The sequence below is a fragment of the Mytilus galloprovincialis genome, chromosome 6 (genome assembly GCF_965363235.1).
Source record: "Mytilus galloprovincialis chromosome 6, xbMytGall1.hap1.1, whole genome shotgun sequence".
NCBI classification, from domain to species: domain Eukaryota; kingdom Metazoa; phylum Mollusca; class Bivalvia; order Mytilida; family Mytilidae; genus Mytilus; species Mytilus galloprovincialis.
In genome coordinates, this window is record NC_134843.1 from 12,181,095 (window position 1) to 12,202,004 (window position 20,910).

The following is a 20,910-nucleotide window of genomic DNA, read 5'->3' on the forward strand; positions in this document are numbered from 1 at the left end:
TGACAGACTTTCTTAAGAATATTTTTTCAACCCAAAATCGGTTAAAAAAATATTAATATTTTTGAATAAGGTCAATTTCTAACTGACGCAGCTCATATATTGAATGTAAGTTTTCTTTGTAAGTGATGCACCAGCTCACTTTAAATCACCGTAATCGTAAGTAACAAATTGTTCCTGGTAAAAAAATACTGCAAAGATTTATACAATCGGTACAAAAGCTTTTACCTAAAAGCCACTGATCTTCATGAAAAACATTCTTTGTATTTGTACTTTTAATTTAACAGTTACTGCAATACTATACGTTGTCAAGGAATCATAAACCTTTTGTGCACTTATATATTAATTAATTGTAAATGTTTCTGTCATGAGAAAAGTCATTTGAATGTGTAGGTGAAATAATACATCAGTGTGAAAAAACTCTTTCAGAAATATGTGTCATTGCTTTTGATATAACAATTATTTCAATATACTATTGATAACTTACAATTTGTTCATAAATTAGTTAACCACAACGTGAATTGTCTTTGTGTAACTGCTTTCCAGGTGTTAACCAGATGCTCCGCAGGGCGTAGCTTTATACGACCGCAGAGGTTGAACCCTGAACGGTTGGGGCAAGTATGGACACAACATTCAAGCTGGATTCAGCTCTAAATTTGGATTGTGATTAAATAGTTGACACAGCATAGGTTTCTGACACAGAATGAATGTGTTCTAATGAACTTAAAATTTTTGTTTTCTCTTAGAGCAATTCACTATGCTGTTGAATATTAATCCTCTCAAAACAAGAATGTGTCCTCAGTACACGAATGCCCCACTCGCACTATCATTTTCCATGTTCAGTGGACCGTGAAATTGGGGTAAAAACTCTAATTTGGCATTAAAATTAGAAAGATCATATCATAGGGGACATGTGTACTAAGTTTGAAGTCGATTGGACTTAAACTTCATCAAAAACTACCTTGACCAAAAACTTTAACCTGAAGCGGGACAGACGGACGGAAGAACGGACGGCCGAACGAACGGACAGACGGACGCACAGACCAGAAAACATAATGCCCCTCTACTATCGTAGGTGGGGCATAAAAATGTTTGAAGAAATTTTCTTTTTTATTTATGAAATTTCAAATGAGAACCAGATGCTCCGCAGGGCGTAGCTTTATACGACCGCAGAGGTTGAACCCTGAACGGTTGGGGCAAGTATGGACACAACATTAAAGCTGGATTCAGCTCTAAATTTGGATTGTGATTAAATAGTTGACACAGCATAGGTTTCTGACACAGAATGAATGTGTTCTAATGAACTTAAAATTTTTGTTTTCTCTTAGAGCAATTCACTATGCTGTTGAATATTAATCCTCTCAAAACAAGAATGTGTCCTCAGTACACGAATGCCCCACTCGCACTATCATTTTCCATGTTCAGTGGACCGTGAAATTGGGGTAAAAACTCTAATTTGGCATTAAAATTAGAAAGATCATATCATAGGGGACATGTGTACTAAGTTTGAAGTCGATTGGACTTAAACTTCATCAAAAACTACCTTGACCAAAAACTTTAACCTGAAGCGGGACAGACGGACGGACGGACGAACGGACAGACGGATGGACGGACGCACAGACCAGAAAACATAATGCCCCTCTACTATCGTAGGTGGGGCATAAAAATGTTTGAAGAAATTTTCTTTTTTATTTATGAAATTTCAAATGAGAAAAATTGAACCCAATTTTTTTAATCACATCCCCCTTTCCCTTATTCCAAAACTAATCTCAATTAAAATTTCTAATGGAGTTTGCAACAATAACTACTCATTTAAATACATCATAAAATATTAAGATGTAAAAAAAACTGCTTGTTATCACTGAATGTTATTTATTATAATTTATCAGTTGGTAGTAAAAAGTGAATATACATTGTATATTGTATATAACAAAGATTTAAGTTGATTCTGGACAAAGAAAGATAACTCCAATTAAAAAAAAATCTTGCTATTGCACAATATTTTGCAATTAGATATTTCTTGCTTACTATTCTGGACAAAGAAAGATAACTCTAATTAAAAAAAAATTTGCTATTTCACAATATTGTGCAATTAGATATTTCTTGCCATTGCGCAATACTGTGCAATTGAAAAGACTTGCTATTGCACAATACTTAATATAATAATTTTAGATCCTGATTTGGACCAACTTGAAAACTGGGCCCATAATAAAAAATCTAAGTACATTTTTGGATTCAGCATATCAAAGAACCCCAAGATTTCAATTTTTGTTGAAATCAGACTAAGTTTAATTTTGGACCCTTTGGGCTTTAGTGTAGACCAATTTGAAAACAGGACCAAAAATGAAGAATCTACATACACAGTTAGATTTGGTATATCAAAGAACCCCATTTATTCAATTTTTGATGAAATCAAACAAAGTTTAATTTTGGACCCCGATTTGGACCAACTTGAAAACTGGGCCAATAATCAAGAATCTAAGTACATTTTTAGATTCAGCATATCAAAGAACCTAACTGATTCATTTTTTGTCAAAATCAAACTAAGTTTAATTTTGGACCCTTTGGACCTTAATGTAGACCAATTTGAAAACGGGACCAAAAGTTAAGAATCTACATACACAGTCATGACAGTTAGATTCGGCATATCAAAGAACCCCAATTATTCAATTTTGATGAAATCAAACAAAGTTTAATTTTGGACCCTTTGGGCCCCTTATTCTGTTGGGACCAAAACTCCCAAAATCAATACCAACCTTCCTTTTATGGTCATAAACCTTGTGTTTAAATTTCATAGATTTCTATTTACTTATACTAACGTTATGGTGCGAAAACCAAGAAAAATGCTTATTTGGGTCCCTTTTTGGCCCCTAATTCCTAAACTGTTGGGACCTAAACTCCCAAAATCAATACCAACCTTCCTTTTGTAGTCATCAACATTGTGTTTAAATTTCATTGATTTCTATTTACTTAAACTAAAGTTATTGTGCGAAAAACCAAGAATAATGCTTATTTGGGCCCTTTTTTGGCCCCTAATTCCTAAACTGTTGAAACCTAAACTCCCAAAATCAATCCCAACCGTTCTTTTGTGGTCATAAACCTTGTGTCAAAATTTCATAGATTTCTATTAACTTAAACTAAAGTTATAGTGCGAAAACCAAGAAAATGCTTATTTGGGCCCTTTTTGGCCCCTAATTCCTAAAATGTTGGGACCAAAACTCCCAAAATCAATACCAACCTTCCTTTTGTGGTCATAAACCTTGTGTTAAAATTTCATAGATTTCCATTCACTTTTACTAAAGTTAGAGTGCGAAAACTAAAAGTATTCGGACGCCGGACGACGACGACGACGACGACGACGACGCCAACGTGATAGCAATATACGACGAAAAATTTTTCAAATTTTGCGGTCGTATAAAAATTGAACCCAATTTTTTTAATCACATCCCCCTTTCCCTTATTCCAAAACTAATCTCAATTAAAATTTCTAATGGAGTTTGCAACAATAACTACTCATTTAAATACATCATAAAATATTAAGATGTAAAAAAAACTGCTTGTTATCACTGAATGTTATTTATTATAATTTATCAGTTGGTAGTAAAAAGTGAATATACATTGTATATTGTATATAACAAAGATTTAAGTTGATTCTGGACAAAGAAAGATAACTCCAATTAAAAAAAAATCTTGCTATTGCACAATATTTTGCAATTAGATATTTCTTGCTTACTATTCTGGACAAAGAAAGATAACTCTAATTAAAAAAAAATTTGCTATTTCACAATATTGTGCAATTAGATATTTCTTGCCATTGCGCAATACTGTGCAATTGAAAAGACTTGCTATTGCACAATACTTAATATAATAATTTTAGATCCTGATTTGGACCAACTTGAAAACTGGGCCCATAATAAAAAATCTAAGTACATTTTTGGATTCAGCATATCAAAGAACCCCAAGATTTCAATTTTTGTTGAAATCAGACTAAGTTTAATTTTGGACCCTTTGGACTTTAGTGTAGACCAATTTGAAAACAGGACCAAAAATGAAGAATCTACATACACAGTTAGATTTGGTATATCAAAGAACCCCATTTATTCAATTTTTGATGAAATCAAACAAAGTTTAATTTTGGACCCCGATTTGGACCAACTTGAAAACTGGGCCAATAATCAAGAATCTAAGTACATTTTTAGATTCAGCATATCAAAGAACCTAACTGATTCATTTTTTGTCAAAATCAAACTAAGTTTAATTTTGGACCCTTTGGACCTTAATGTAGACCAATTTGAAAACGGGACCAAAAGTTAAGAATCTACATACACAGTCATGACAGTTAGATTCGGCATATCAAAGAACCCCAATTATTCAATTTTGATGAAATCAAACAAAGTTTAATTTTGGACCCTTTGGGCCCCTTATTCTGTTGGGACCAAAACTCCCAAAATCAATACCAACCTTCCTTTTATGGTCATAAACCTTGTGTTTAAATTTCATAGATTTCTATTTACTTATACTAACGTTATGGTGCGAAAACCAAGAAAAATGCTTATTTGGGTCCCTTTTTGGCCCCTAATTCCTAAACTGTTGGGACCTAAACTCCCAAAATCAATACCAACCTTCCTTTTGTAGTCATTAACATTGTGTTTCAATTTCATTGATTTCTATTTACTTAAACTAAAGTTATTGTGCGAAAACCAAGAATAATGCTTATTTGGGCCCTTTTTTGGCCCCTAATTCCTAAACTGTTGAAACCTAAACTCCCAAAATCAATCCCAACCGTTCTTTTGTGGTCATAAACCTTGTGTCAAAATTTCATAGATTTCTATTAACTTAAACTAAAGTTATAGAACGAAAACCAAGAAAATGCTTATTTGGGCCCTTTTTGGCCCCTAATTCCTAAAATGTTGGGACCAAAACTCCCAAAATCAATACCAACCTTCCTTTTGTGGTCATAAACCTTGTGTTAAAATTTCATAGATTTCCATTCACTTTTACTAAAGTTAGAGTGCGAAAACTAAAAGTATTCGGACGCCGGACGACGACGACGACGACGATGACGCCGACGTGATAGCAATATACGACGAAAAATTTTTCAAATTTTGCGGTCGTATAAAAAACAAGGTAAAATAGCCTTTCAAATGTATTAAATAAATCCCTAAAGCAAAACACTACTAAATAGAAGGGAAGTGTGTATCCCAAGTCAATTATCATACAGCTTTTGGAAAGGGTTACAGATCTTATCCATACCAGCTTCATAGTTCTACTTATTCAATATTTGACCATTTTTAGACCCTTGAGCCACAATGGCTGTCATACCCTGTTCTGATAAGAGGACCATTCCACTATCAAAAGGCCAAGTCCTCATGAAAGAGTGGCTGATATTTCTATTAGTATTTTTTTCAAGATATAAAGTACAAACTTTACAGATTTATCAATATGATCTGACTGACATGCAGTGACTAATGTTATTTTATGTGCAACATGTTTGCAAGATTTTATTTCAGGTCATAATGTCAGAAATGCACAAGAGTTAATTCATTTTTATGTTCTCAAATGAATAACAGTTCTTAAAAAAGGAACACTTTGTTTTCATTGTATGTAAGAAGTAATGTACTTTAATGTGTTGACATACTGCTAGCATCTACTTATAAAGACTGGATCTCTAGATCAGCCTTAGTTCTTCATAAAGCAATTGATATAGCCAAACAGTGTTCATGTAAATGAGACAGAAACCCAACAATACAACATTAGAAGTAACATAGTCACTGCTGTCAAGGTAAATTACACCCTAAAGGTATTGAAAAGTAATCATTCATTATAATTCTCCATAACAATAGGTCAAATTACTGAAAGAACCCTCCTCCTTAAATACTGGAGTCTGTCTCATAAAAAAAACTTACGACTAAGATTTTTCTAAAATCATGAACAGATCAGTATACTTACTATTAATCTTAGTCGTAAGTTTTGTTCTGAAATTGACTTCTGAAATCTATCTTTTGCATTAACCATAATATTTTACTGCAAATAAGATGTATACACATAATCAGTCTTATGCCTTCATGGTTGAATGTGTCTAATACAAACAGAAATGAAATAAATTCACATACTTGTAGCCAGCTTGATTATTTTCCATTACATATCCAATATAGGGATCTTCAAAGAACTGTGGAGGTCTGGATCCCACTAAAACTTTGACAATTTCAAAATTAGATTTCTGTATAACGGTTGGTGGTACTGACGTGTCCTGAGCTGATACAACCAATGAAAACTCTCGTCCTTTCTCATATTGTCCATGTCCTGTCTTTGTCGTTACAATCCTACCAATATGGCGTCCAGCAGCAATGATGTTTTGTATGGCAAACTTTCCTTCTCCAGCTAAAAAACAAAGTAGCAAAATAAATATCTGTACATGGCTTGTCTCAATTATATCAAAGTTTTATGTCATTCAGGAGTGTTGATGTTAATAGCAAATCATTGTTAATCTGATGATGGCAAATCATTTTTTAGTTTTTATTTGATGGCAAATATTTTTTTGATATCTGTTGATGATACATCATTGTTAATCTCTGTTGATGGCAAATTATGATTAATCATTTGATGGAAAATCATTGTTAATTGCTGTTAATTTTCATAAAGCTTGCCTGTATATTGGCTGATTAACTATCTTTGCATATATCATTGAAAACTATATGATCACATCTAGACCTCTATTAAAGTTTTCTATGTCATCAAAATACTGCCTCTATAACATGTATACCATATCTCTTATTTTCATTTTTTTTTTAAACTCGATGATATAAATGCTATACAAGATTCTATATATACAAACTATTTTTTTTTACATTTATACCTATTATGTGTTTGTTTTGTTCACACATCGTTTTCAATATAATGGAATTCTATGTGACTGTCATACAAGTGAGAAGTTTGGCTAGCTATAAAACCAGGTTTAATTCGCCATTATGCATGTACCAAGTCGGGAATGTAACAGTCATTATCCATTCATTTGATGCGTTTGAGCATTTGATTTTGCCATTTGATTACAGACTTTCTGTTTTGAATTTTCTTGGAGTTGGGTATATTTGTCATTTTACTTTTTACTCTCTCGATTCCAGTATATATGTAATGCTAGAGCCTGTGTCTGTGGACTATTTTACTGACCTGATTCCAGAATATATGTAATGCTAGAGCCTGTGTCTGCATCATCAGCCATAAGTTCATACACAAGCTCTCCGATACTTGGATTGGTGGACACTGTAGCCAGGAATGGTCGAGGCTCGTTGATAAACCGTGGTTTCTCATCATTGACATCCTTAACAGTTAATGTTACTTTCAGCAATGTATAATCTATAATATATAAAACAGGTATTTAGATAGAACATCCTATATTTGGACAATAGTACAACATTTATACAAATTACACATTTCATGAACTAAAATATTCAGCACAATAACCAGTAATACTTGTACAAATGAATAGAAAGTAACAGTAAACACCAACACCAACACTGTTCTCCTGCAATAAAATACTAAACATTACTATAAATTCACAAATTATTGTTTAAATTTTATATAAACATGTAAATGAACAAAAATTCAAGTTTGATTATTGCAATTTCAGAAAAAGTTGCTTACAGATATATGCTTTAGATACATATACACTCTAAAACAAAATGTACCAGCTAAAATAAAAAATACTCAAACAAAATGTACCGGCTAAATTAAATATACTCTTTAAAACAAAATGTACCAGCTAAATTAAATATACTCTTTAAAACAAAATGTACCAGCTAAAATAAAATATACTCTCTAAAACAAAATGTACCAGCTAAAATAAAATATACACTCTAAAACAAAATGTACACTTTGGCATTATTTTAGCTTTTATAGTAAACACTCTTACAAATGTAACAAAAGATTACAAAACATGTATTGAAAAAAAACGTAACACAACTAACATGACTAAGAATGAATTAAAAATTTGATACAGTTTTATCACTTTAATTACATGTATCTGCATTGTCTACATTCCCATAGACCTTTACAAGACATATAAAGTTTAAGTTCTGCTTTTAATTCTTGATACTATCTAGTTTTACTATTCTGTTATGTAACAATTTACTTCATAAATAGCACTAAAACATACCAATTTACTGACATGGAGCTATTTTATTACATTAACCACAAAAAAGTAAATGTTTAATGGTGCATCACTGTAACTGTTGTTATCAGAAAATCGGTATTTGCTAATAATTCTTTCAATTTCTCTCCTACAATAAACCTATACAGTTTTACCAAAAGTTTGGCAGAAATTACACAAGAATGTTTGATAAAATCTTTTATAATCAGTTCAATGAATTTACTACAGAAAAACTTATCTGATAAAAATTTCTAAAAATATTTATTTCACTTATTTTTCCATTTTTTGACAAGGGATCTGATAAAAAGAAACAACTGTCGAGGTGGAGTACACAAATGTTTTATTTAATGACATGAACCCATCAAGAATAAATAAAGGAGTAAGACAATTTTAGTCATTAAACATCTTAAAAATAATTTAAAAATTTGAGGGAATTTTAATATTATGGGTTTTAAAACATATACAGCTTTACAACAAAAGTTTGGCAGAAATTACACAAGAATTTTTAATAAAATCTTATATAAATATGGAAATTCATATCTTTAAATTGAGAATAGAAATGGGAGATGTGGCAAAGAGACAACAACCCGACCAAAGAGCAGTAAACAGTCAAAGGCCACCAATGGGTCTTCAATACACAAGAAAATCCAGCACCAGGAGATTTGCCTTCATAAACACATTTCCTATTTCTCTTTTTTTTTTTTATTTCCATCAGCTAACATTATATTATTTCATTAAAACACATGTTGAAATTAATGTAGTAACATGTCTATGACAAATCAAAACCTGGAGATGCAATTAAATTAAATGAATTATCTCATTGCCATACATGCAACAGAACAAAGGCAACTCGTAACTTCATTAAATATGAATAATAATAGGGAGTAACATCTTTTTCATTCTACAATTTCATTTCATTTTGTGTACCAGACTGAAACCCATTAACATTTTTATAAATTTTACCCCAGGGAGTACCTTAAATAGATGGTTTTCTACAATAAATTCTGTAAAAAATCAATATTGATCAGTCTTAGAACATCCTATTCTTTCTCGTTTTTATACTCAATAAAAAATATTGTAAGAAAATATGCTGAATAAAATGATGATCTCTTTTTGATTATTAGATTATAAAAACACTCGTAGAATTTGTAAGGCATGTTCTGTCTGATTAATAACATACGATAAACCTGGTGTCTATACTCAATTAGTCATAATAACAAAAAAATGTATAAAGTGACCTAATGGTATTGATATCATGACTTATAAATGAAAAGAAAATATACAAAAGGCTGGATCTTGTTTGTTCTGTATAAACCTCATCATCAACCTCATCTTATATAAAGGTCTGGGAATTAAAGGATTAAACAGTAGATTAACTACTTCATTACCACATAAATAGTTTCAATATGTACAAATGTATATATCTTATGCGTAAATGTTTGCTTATAGTCATTCTTGTCCTTATTTGTAAACAAAAATCTACATATTATACAATCTTCCCTACATGCATATCATGTGTTTTATTTAGCAGAAACCTTTATACATTGTATGTACTGAAACTGGTTTATGTAAAAATACCATACAACTAAAACTTATCCTAATAGAAAAACAAAGAATATGGGATATCCATCCTCGACACAAAATCATGCACAGCAAAAAACATAAAATTTTCCAAGGAACAGTACTTTCATTGCTGCATCTTAAAGTCACCGCGAGACCTTCAACATCGATCAAAAAAAAAACCAACCCTCTCAGCTCAATTTTAATAAAATGAAGGCCTGGTCTGATTTAAAAAAAAAATTGTTTACAAGTAAAAGTTAAATTTCTTCCTTTCAGAATAGGGACTGCTATAGTACATGGACCAAGTTCAATCTATTTTCTCTGTATTCATATAATGTGTGCTAGCATAGGCAGATCCAGGGGTGGGAAAAATTTGGTTGATTATATAGGGAATCACTGAAGCATGACTGGAGTGGGCCCCCCTAAGATCAGTCAGCAGGCCCCCTTATGAAAAGTTCTGGATCTGCAATTGGCTAGTTAAGTTGATATAAAACCACCTGATTTCGGGAAATGTAAACTACATCATGTACATGCTGGTTACATAACAACAAAAACTCTGTTTAAACTCCTACTCAAGTTTTTTGTATAACAATTCTCTAATGATTAGGAATTAATACTATACATCACAGTAGACTGACATAATAAACTCATCTTATGATCTTAAAATATCTTGCATGCATTTCACTGGCAGATGTTTTAATAGTCAATGGGTAAACCCTAAGTATTATCTACATCAACAGAAAATATACCAATCAGTTTGTGCATCTTGTACTTTATAATCTGTACATCGTTTGTCTTTTATGCTATGAATACAATGATTTGTTTACAAATTATGTATAGGTTTGTGTGTACAATAGAAGTAAAAAAATGTATATCAACAGCTATCATAAATCATAGGTTTTGTTTTCTTTTACATCTCATCTTTTGTCTAATTAACCACACTTTTTTGTACTGGTAATCAACTTATCCATGAAAACTTCTATTAGAAGTAAAATAGACTTTTTAAACAAGTGAAACTGCAAGCTACTGCTCACTGATAATACCCCGCCCAAATATTTCGGTAAACAGGATGAATCTGAAAACACATCACATGGGATAACTGACTTATGTAAAACCTGAAACAATTTCAGAAATCCTTGTATGGACAATTTGTAGTTTCTGAGAAAAATGTGACAAAAATTTTCAACTTGGCTACTCATGTTTAAAATTATGTGAGTGTTCAGTAAACAGGAAGTTGTTGAGTGATGATTCTTAACATGCATCACATGTTATAGCTTACTTATCTTCTTCTTGAAACCAAATTTCAGAAATCATTGTAATGTAGCTATATAATTCCTAAGAAAAATGTGAGGAAACTTTTCAACTTGACTACCCAAATGTAAAAAATGCTATAAAAAATATTCATGGAAGGGACGGACAGACTAACGATGGATGGATTGACAGACATTAAACAGTGTACACCCCTACTTTTTTTAAAGAGGGGTATAACAAATATTTTGTAGCTAACATATACAAACAATAAATGGTGCATTTTAAAATTCACGAAATATTCAGTTAATCCTTAGTAAGTATTGCCTGCTCTCAATATTTCCATATTTATTTTTTTTTAGAATTTTACATATCTTCATATGCATACTGTTGGTCTAAAGAACTTTATCTTAAAAGTCATTTTTAGTATGATTAATGAAACTTCACTAAATATATGTTTACGATGTATGTATGTCTTGCCTGTTTAACTCTTTTTTTTATATATAATTTTAAATAATAAATTTAGGTTCTGTATCTAAATTTTTTTTCTCTTAAAATCATCCTTGATATAATTAATATTCAATTTACATGCAAGTAAATGGGAAAAAAATACACATTTGTGTAGTGGATTTCTGGTCAATGAGAGCTAATTATAAGTGTCCAGTTTAATGTTTTATCGACTCTCTAAAATCAATACTGTTTAACAAGTCTCAGAAAGGCATTCATGACAGATTCTTAATGACTTTCACACACACAATTTTTAATTGTTCTTCAGGGAAGATTTGTCATTAACGTCTACTATCTTAGGCCCTTAAATCCAGCCTCAGTTTCTTCACTAGAGGCATAAGTGGCATTTTGATGAGCATTCATGATGAAGCCAAGTACATTAGTAAATTGTACAGGATCCTAGACCTATATAACTAACCTATTATACTATTCAGTCACAAACATATTCCTATACTGTGGATTCATTAATATTTGTTGAATACCAATTTTCGTAGGTTTCATTGGTGCAGGTTTACCACAAATTCAAATGTTCAACAAATTTTAAATTTTACATTGGCTTGTATGCAGACTTTGGCAAAAACACGAAATTAAATATCTACAAATGTTAAAGTTTTCCTCAACCCACGAAAATTGGTACCCACGAAAATTGGTACCCACGAAAATAAATAAATCCACAGTAATGATTTCCTTCACAATAAATTGGATAAGTAAATTTAAGGAACCTGTCAGTAGTTGTCATACATATTATAATTTTAATCTTTTCCCTATCTTATGACATGTCACTCAGTGTAGACAGGAATATCCCATTCATTGAGAATTTCCCAATTAATCACCCAGTGTTGATTATGATTTCTCATTTCCATGTCCATTAATCCCTCCCAATGTTTTCCCCCCATTTTCAGGTATAATTATAGTCTGTCATCAGGTCTTCTCAAGAAATCAATCAAGGAAGATCAAGGGTATCAGACTTGTTAAATGGCATGCTGTAAAATGTTACATTGAGGAGAGAGGCTTTGTGTAAATCTGGAAGTAATCACAAACTAATCTTTTTCAATCAAATAAAATCTTACTGAGTAATTACATAATATGTAAACCTTAACTCTCACCCTAAACCAAGGTCAGAATATATATAGTTTAAATGCCTCATTAATTTTATTGCTAGGTAATTAATATAGAGAAAAGTGTAAACTGTATCTGTATCAGTTATGAATATAAAAAAGATGAGGGGTATACTTCAGTGAAAGAACAAACAAAAAACCATAACACATCTAGAGACTAGATATCTATATATACATGATATATAGCAGTCTAAAAACAAGAATGTGTCCATAGTACATGGATGCCCCACTCGCATTATCATTTTACATGTTCAGTGGACCGTGAAATTGGGGTAAATACTTTAATTTGGCACTAAAATTTGAAAGATTATATCATAGGTGACATGTGTACTAAGTTTCAAGTTGATTGGACTTCAACTTCATCAAAAACTACCTTGACCAAAAACTTAAACCTGAAGCGGGACGAGCGGACGCATGGACGAACTAACAAACAGACGGATGCACAGACAAGAAAACATAATGCCCCTCTGCTATCGTAGGTGTATCGTAGGTGGGGCATAAAAAGACAACAACCCGACCAAAGAGCAGAAAATAGCCCAAGGCCTGGGACTTTAACACAGCAAGAAAATCCTGTACCCAGAGGCGTGCTTTAGCTGGCCCCTAAACAAAAACAAATGTGTACTAGTTCAGTGAAAATGGATGCAACTCTGAACTCCGATAAAATATGAATGAACTAAAATTTAACAAGAATGTGTTCCCAGTAAATGGATGCCCCACTCGCACTATCATTTTCTATGTTCAGTGGACCATGAAATTGGGGTAAACCCTCTTAATTTGGCATCAGTTAGAAAGATCTTATCATAGGGAACATGTGTACTGAGTTTCAAGTTGAATGGACTTCAACTTCATCAAAAACTACCTTGACCAAAAACTTTAACCTAAAGCGGGACAGGCAGACGAACGAAATAACAAACGAATGGACAAACAAACCGACAAACAGATGCACAGACCAGAAATCATAATGCCCCTCTACTATCCCAGGTGGGGCATAAAAAACAAACAAGACTAACAAAGGCAAGATGATCAAAGACTGACTTACATGTAGGACAGACGCACAAATGCATCTCTTCTGTCATGCAAGTTGACTTTCATTCCCTCGTTTAAGGTAGCACAATACAAAGATTTGTTCACTCCCAATCAGACAACTTTAAACTGATGTAATTCATTTCATCCTTCTTTATATTTGATAAATGAGGTACCAAAAGAAAGAAGAAAGATTAATCTTTCAAATTGTGATAATTTCATTATGACATAATTATTACATAATCAATTGTTATGTAATTAGTTGCTATATTGTGATGTCCACACTTGAATGAATTTAGCTTCTTTGTTCTTCATAGCATCCCAAAATATTTTATAAATTCTTGTACAACACAGCTTGACCTCCAAAACTGTGTCTCAGATTTCCAAAAACATCAATAGAACAAATTTTATACCACATTGAATTTAGTGATCTCGAATGAATTGGTGTTTCAAACTTCATTGAAGATTTACGAGAGAATGAAATACAATAGGAAAAATCTGAGACACAGTTTTGGAGGTCAAACTGTGTTGTGCAAGAATCTATAAAATATTTTGGGATGCTATGAATAACAAAGAAGCTAAATTCATTCAAGTATGGACATCACAATATAGCAACTAATTACATAACAATTAATTATGTAATAATTATGTCATAATGAAATTATCACAATTTGAAAGGTTAATCTTTCTTCTTTCTTTTGGTACCTCATTTATAAAATTTAAAGAAGGATGAGTGGAATAACATCAGTTTAAAGATGTCTGATTGGGGATGAAAAATCTTTGTATTGTGCTACCTTAATAGCAGATTTGGTTAATAAATCCATGCTTTACACTATGCCACTTTTTTCTTAAAAGGAAATAATGAGAGCTATCATTAATGACTTGGTTGCTTTGGACAGCAGACTTTCCAATAGCACACTAATTAATTTTGACATGGAAATGCACACAAAGAAAATACTTCTACAGACTCAATAGCATTAAACACTTGATTGACAAAATATTTGAATATTCTATTCGGCATGGAGTGACAGTCATAATGTAGGAGATTATAAATTTGGGAAGTTAATTAACGTGGGATTAACAAGAGTGCACACACTGAAATGTCTCGCCTTCTTTAGTAATCATTGATATTATGTTGATAGTCCTAAGTATAAAGCTTTATTACAACTGTCACATAAACTTAACATTAACCAAGATAGCTAAACAAAGACCAATGAACCATGAAAATGAGGTCAAGGTCAGATGAACCATGCCAGGCAGACATGTACAGCTAACAAAGCTTCCATACAACAAATATAGTTGACCTACTACTTATAGTTTAAGAAAAATAGACCAAAACACAGAAACTTAACACTGTGCAATGAACCGTGCAATTGAGGTCATGGTCAAATAAAACCTGCGGGACTGACATATAGATCATAATATATTTCCATACACCAAATATAGTTGACCTTTGGCATATAATATAAGAAAAAAAGACCAAAACTTAAAAACTTAACTTTGACCACTGAACCATGAAAATGAGGTCAAGGTCAGATGACATCTGCCCGCTAGACATGTACACCTTACAATCATTCCATACAACAAATATAGTAGACCTATTGAATAAAGTATGAGAAAAACAGACCAAAACACAAAAACTTAACTATAACCACTGAACCATGAAAATGAGGTCAAGGTCAGATGATACCTGCCAGTTGGACATGTACACCTTCCAGTCCTTCCATACACCAAATATACTAGCCCTATTGCTTATAGTATCTGAGATATGGACTTGACCACCAAAACTTAACCTTGTTCACTGATCCATGAAATGAGGTCGAGGTCAAGTGAAAACTGTCTGACGGGCATGAGGACCTTGCAAGGTACGCACATACCAAATATAGTTATCCTATTACTTATAATAAGAGAGAATTCAACATTATAAAAATTCTGAACTTTTTTTTCAAGTGGTCACTGAACCATGAAAATGAGGTCAAGGACATTGGACATGTGACTGACGGAAACTTCGTAACATGAGGCATCTATATACAAAGTATGAAGCATCCAGGTCTTTCACCTTCTAAAATATAAACCTTTTAAGAAGTTAGCTAACACCGCCGCCGTAGCCGCCGTAGCCGCCGCCGCCGGATCACTATCCCTATGTCGAGCTTTCTGCAACAAAAGTTGCAGGCTCGACAATTAATAATGAATGATGCCTGGTCGTCACTCAGAACTTCAATAATAAATTTCGATTAGAGTTATAACCTTCGCACTATTTTATGGTAATTAACAAAAATAAAAAAAGAGGGGGGGGGGGGGGGGGGGGGAATTGGTGGAGTCTGAAACCCTCACATCATAAGCTTACATTGTACATAAAGTTGAGTTATTATTCAATTATTGTTTTTTATTGAATATTTAAGATATTCACTGTTTAAATTTCAAATAACAAAAGTTTTGTGAATACATGTACATGTTAATATAAAAAGAAGAAAATATTATATGACTGCCAAAGAGACAACTCTCAAACCATAAGTTGATGTAGGGTCCTAAACAAGGCCAAAAATAAAATATTGTTTGTTTCCCCTCACACGACCGACCCGGTAAAATCACCGCTACCCGAAAAATTTTAATGGCTATTCTTGTCCACTATTTTGTTTTTTGCTATGTTGGTTATTGGTGATATCTTTCCGATGCTGAAGTCAACGATCGTTGGGTTTTGGGGATACCTTTCCGATGCTGTAGTCAACGAACGTTTTAAATCAAGGTATTTTTGCATTGAAGCGTCTACATGATTCGGAATCAAGGAAAACAAACAAAATGCTTTCCCAAACGATTTGTTTGTTTGCAAGGGTGATCTTTTTTTGAAAATAAAAAAAAAATGAAGCATCTTTCAATCCGCTGAGTGCATCTTGATTTGCTTTGTGTCTAACCTCTGTTCCTGTTTAAAGGATAAAATCTTAAAGACTTTGAGTAAAAATGGTCTGGCTCGTGCTTTAAAATCTATCTACTCTGTCTTTGAACAGGTTGGGCACAAGTCAGGAAATGTGGGATACATGTATTCCCTGCTTTCAGGGAACGTCCCTGTTTTCTGGTGTAAAAAAAAACAGTTTAAATGGGATTTCCTTTTTCAATTTATGGCATGAAAATAACAAAAGGACACGTTTTAACGTTATACCTGCATCAGTAGAATTCGTAAATACTTATTAAAAGTATTTTAGGAAATACAAAACATGAATATAAAGGGAAGCCTTGTTTCGTCTAGAACTCGAAAAAAACATACAAATCTTTGTTTGGGAATCAATTGACCAAGCTGCATGATCCAGGTGTAACTGAACATAACTGAATTATGTTCACTTCTATTGAAAATTTTTATTCATTGAATTTTAATTCCCAAGTGATTAACATACATGTATCTTTTTGTCATCTGATAATTGATGATCAAGGTATGAATTGGTGAACAAAGGAATTGTTTCGTTGTGAGTTATGCATCAAATTAGACTTGAAATAAGCTTGATTTTTTAACTAAAAAAACACTTGATATCAATAGGCATTAGTATCACAAGTAGAATGTGCGCTTCTGTAGATTTCATTAAATTAAATGAATAGGAAAAAAAAGAAGGTCCTTGTATACTGTTTTTTTTTAACACCAGAAAACTGTGGTGTACACTGAATTAGAATACAGGGAATACCCCACTTTTCTTGACTTGAGCCTTACCTGTTGAATTTTGTACAAATTCAATATAGAAAACCATATCAAGGAATAAAATAAAATAATTTGCCTACCTACCTACCCATACCCTAACAACCTCAGTCGGGAGAGGGGAAACAAAGATATTTTTAATGTTGGCCCAATGAGCAAGACATTTTTAGCCCTGAATGTTTAAATTTATCAAAATTACTGAAAATAAAAGCTTAATTATTTCTTTTTGTGATACATGTACATAAAGTAATATCTTGCTTTATTTTTAGATGAAAGGGAAGAATTTAATATCAACCTGCTTGAAAATTGTTAAAGAAATACAATGTAACAAGAAGTTGTAAATATATTGACGGAAGTGTTGAGATGAATATTTTTCCAATATAGTGTGAACTACAATAAATGATGACCACAGATAATGTATTGGCCTGGTAAAGGCAGAACAAATATAGAAGGAACAACAGTGAATCACAAATTGAAATGTTTCCTCCGTTATTTATCGAATTTATGTTTTTCAGCAAACTGGCAAAACCTAATTTGATATTTCTCCCAAACAAAACACTTCAAACCTTCACATGTATCAGAGAGTAATCTCCCCCTAGTGAAACGTAATTCAAACAAATTAAATGGATGTCAAAGACAGTGTGAAATTTAACACCATATGACAAAGATGACATGGCCCCCTGGACAGCTTTATGGCCTTTACATTGTCCATATTTGGTAAAATGACCAATAAAATTGTATTGATTTCTCTGGACACAATTAAATTAAGAAAGTTACAAATCAGATCTGACAGTTTTAACTCCTTCCGTGAAAGAGGAAGACATCAACAGGGATAATTATCTATCTCCATATTACAATGTATCTACACTTTATTATTGGATCAGGATTTAGATAAAAGCTACCATTACAAATTTAATTACTACCAAATCAAATTCCTGATCAAGGATTATGGACCACTATTATTGTAAACATGGTCCAACGAGCTCCAGGAAGCTACAAATAAAGTCAATTACTGATAATAACAGTGACCTGTCTCCGACCCTAATTACACGCTTTAATGAATGATTTATTGGGTCCACTGGACCATCTTTATTTTTTTTACATTACAAAGAAAAAAGATTTTTCTAATGTTCTTATAAACTGATCCTTCACTTCAAATACTCATTTACCATAAACAAGCCTCTTTTCTTAAGCTTAATTCATATGGTAAAAGATGCACGATTCCATTTCGGAATATTTCAAATAAAACCAGTAGGGATGGAGTTCTACACAATGACCATTCAACTTCTAATTTTACATTTCAGTAAACAAAGTGTGAAATCGGACAAGCTTCATTAAAACGAATATGGACATCAGATCTAAAAATACAACCTCAGTATTAAGCACTGCTTTTATGATTTTTTTTATGACCTGAAGAAAAGAATAAAATGTTTAGAATTATGGCATATTTATGATATATTTGTGACAATGTTATGTTAAGTTGACCAATAGATGAATAGTGTCTTAACATAAATATACTACCCTTTATATTTCTCCTTTATAGGGGTGAAATAAACAGGCAATAACAATAAAGCTTGCTGGCACACAACACATCAAACAGGTCTGATTACCAGGTGTACAAGTAAATTGTGATAAAGTTATGTTTTCAAACTCAACATACAATGTATACCTGCTTGTTTATTATGCTTACATTCTGATAATAAACAAAACACTCTTGTCGATGATAAAGCATCACATACACAGTTTTGTTTTGGACAGTTTAAAATTAGAATTTTCGTTAAACTTGTACATGTTTCTTTTGGTACAACGTAACTGAATGTTGTAACCATTGTATCCATTGACTGATAAATAAAAACGTAGTCTTTTTATCAACAATCCTTGCAATGTTATTAAACCATCAAGTGTTTTAAACAGGGGAGGGTTTTTTTCAAATAACAGCAATAAAATTGAGGAAACAGTATTTTAGATTCATGTAGATTACTATATCAGTACTTTAGAAGTCCAGTTGAATATAATGTTTGTTCTGCTAAGCCCCTTTCATAGGTTTCACTGATTATTAGTTATTTTTTGCTGATTTCCTGACCCAAAAAAGGGGATTTATAAGTAGGTAGGTAAGGCAATATGCTATTTGGAAAATATCTTACATAGACCATAGAAGGAAATGTTCTGGACTGTAATAGAAGGTGCTTAATAGCAAATATTTGGTCAACAAAAAATGCCCATAAAATGAGTTAGGGATACATAGGCAAGCAAATTTAAAATTTAAATTAAGTTAGAAAAACTGAGTTTTTTACCAAAATATAATGTTTTTTTTTCAATTAAATTTCCCATTATTGATAATTGTATTAATAGAATAAAAGAAGTTACTGTTTATTTGTGGGTCATTTTCTTGGCCAGTAAATAAAATATTTATGATCAGATAAATATATATATATATACCTGAATGTAATTAATAGTTAAGGGCCAAACATACTTATGAGATTAAATCTTCATTAAACTGCATGATGCATACCAAACGTCCAACAAGTATGTAATTAAACTGAAATCAAGTGAAACCAGAATCTAATAGGAGAGATAAAGACAAAGACCAGCTGGAGTATCAACGATAAAGGACAGTAAATATTTACAACCTGATTCTATCATACCAGTGTGATGTACTGGAAGGTCAGACAGGTCCCCCTTTTATCTTCAGGGTCATTACAAGGTCCCCTCTTCTCTGAGTCATGTCATAAGCCTTTTATCTGAAACCAATTCCCATAACTGTCTATGAAATCAATATGCCAATGTCAAGAAAACTCTTCAAACCTCAAACACTCAAATCAACTGTATTGTTTATTCTGAAATAGTTTACTAATAATGAGAGCCTGTTTGGTGATTGTTAATATCAGGAGCGGATCAAGGCTCTGAGGAAAGGGAGGTTACTGTCCAAAATGGTTTAATTAGTGGAAAGGGTAGCAAGGCTAATTTTTTGCAACAATTTTGTAAGCAAAAATCCACATTTTTTTTATATTAATGTTCCTATTTATAATTATTGTGTGTTAAGATCCAAATAAATATCTTTACATTTAGACCTAAGTTTGACTAGTTGAGTAATCTAACAAAAAATAAGGACAAAATACTAGATATAATGTACGATGTACAGGTGCAACAGACAATCAAACAAAGCATTTTAAACTGTATTCTGAAATTATGATACATACATGTATTCATGCATGTATAAAAAGAACAGTTTTTCATATTATTTTAGGTTTTATTGTGCTAATATTTTAATTTCCATGTTTTAAAGTCAATTGACGAACAAGAATGGCTAATGGATAGTACCAATGTTATTATAAAAGGAATCAGCTTGTATCCTGCAAATTCAAAATGAACGTACAGGTTACTGAAATGACTGACCGGAAATTAAATCATCAACCAGTGGTATAATCAAGATGAAATATAATCTTAAAAGGCACAATGTTAACTATCAGAATGACAAATAGATGGCAGGATTTTCCACTACTTCAAAATCTTACATGACACATACACATGTAAACAAAGGTGACATTCAATTTAGTAAACACACAGGTACAACAAATTTTCAATGCATGATACATGCACATTTAAATAATTTTGTACTGTACTACATG

General features: G+C 32.1%; 1 protein-coding gene across 2 annotated transcripts in view; it reads right to left on the bottom strand.

Annotated features, from left to right (window-relative positions):
- The window catches only part of LOC143078956 (neural-cadherin-like), a 69,699-nt gene that overhangs the window by 39,875 nt on the left and 8,914 nt on the right, over nucleotides 1-20,910 (bottom strand). For both annotated transcript variants that reach the window (XM_076254034.1, XM_076254035.1), the window contains exons 2-3: nucleotides 7,165-7,350; nucleotides 6,111-6,378 (exon numbers count right to left, since the gene is read on the bottom strand). In XM_076254034.1, the coding sequence (XP_076110149.1) occupies nucleotides 6,111-6,378; nucleotides 7,165-7,350 (454 nt within the window). The remainder of the gene's footprint in view (nucleotides 1-6,110; nucleotides 6,379-7,164; nucleotides 7,351-20,910) is intronic.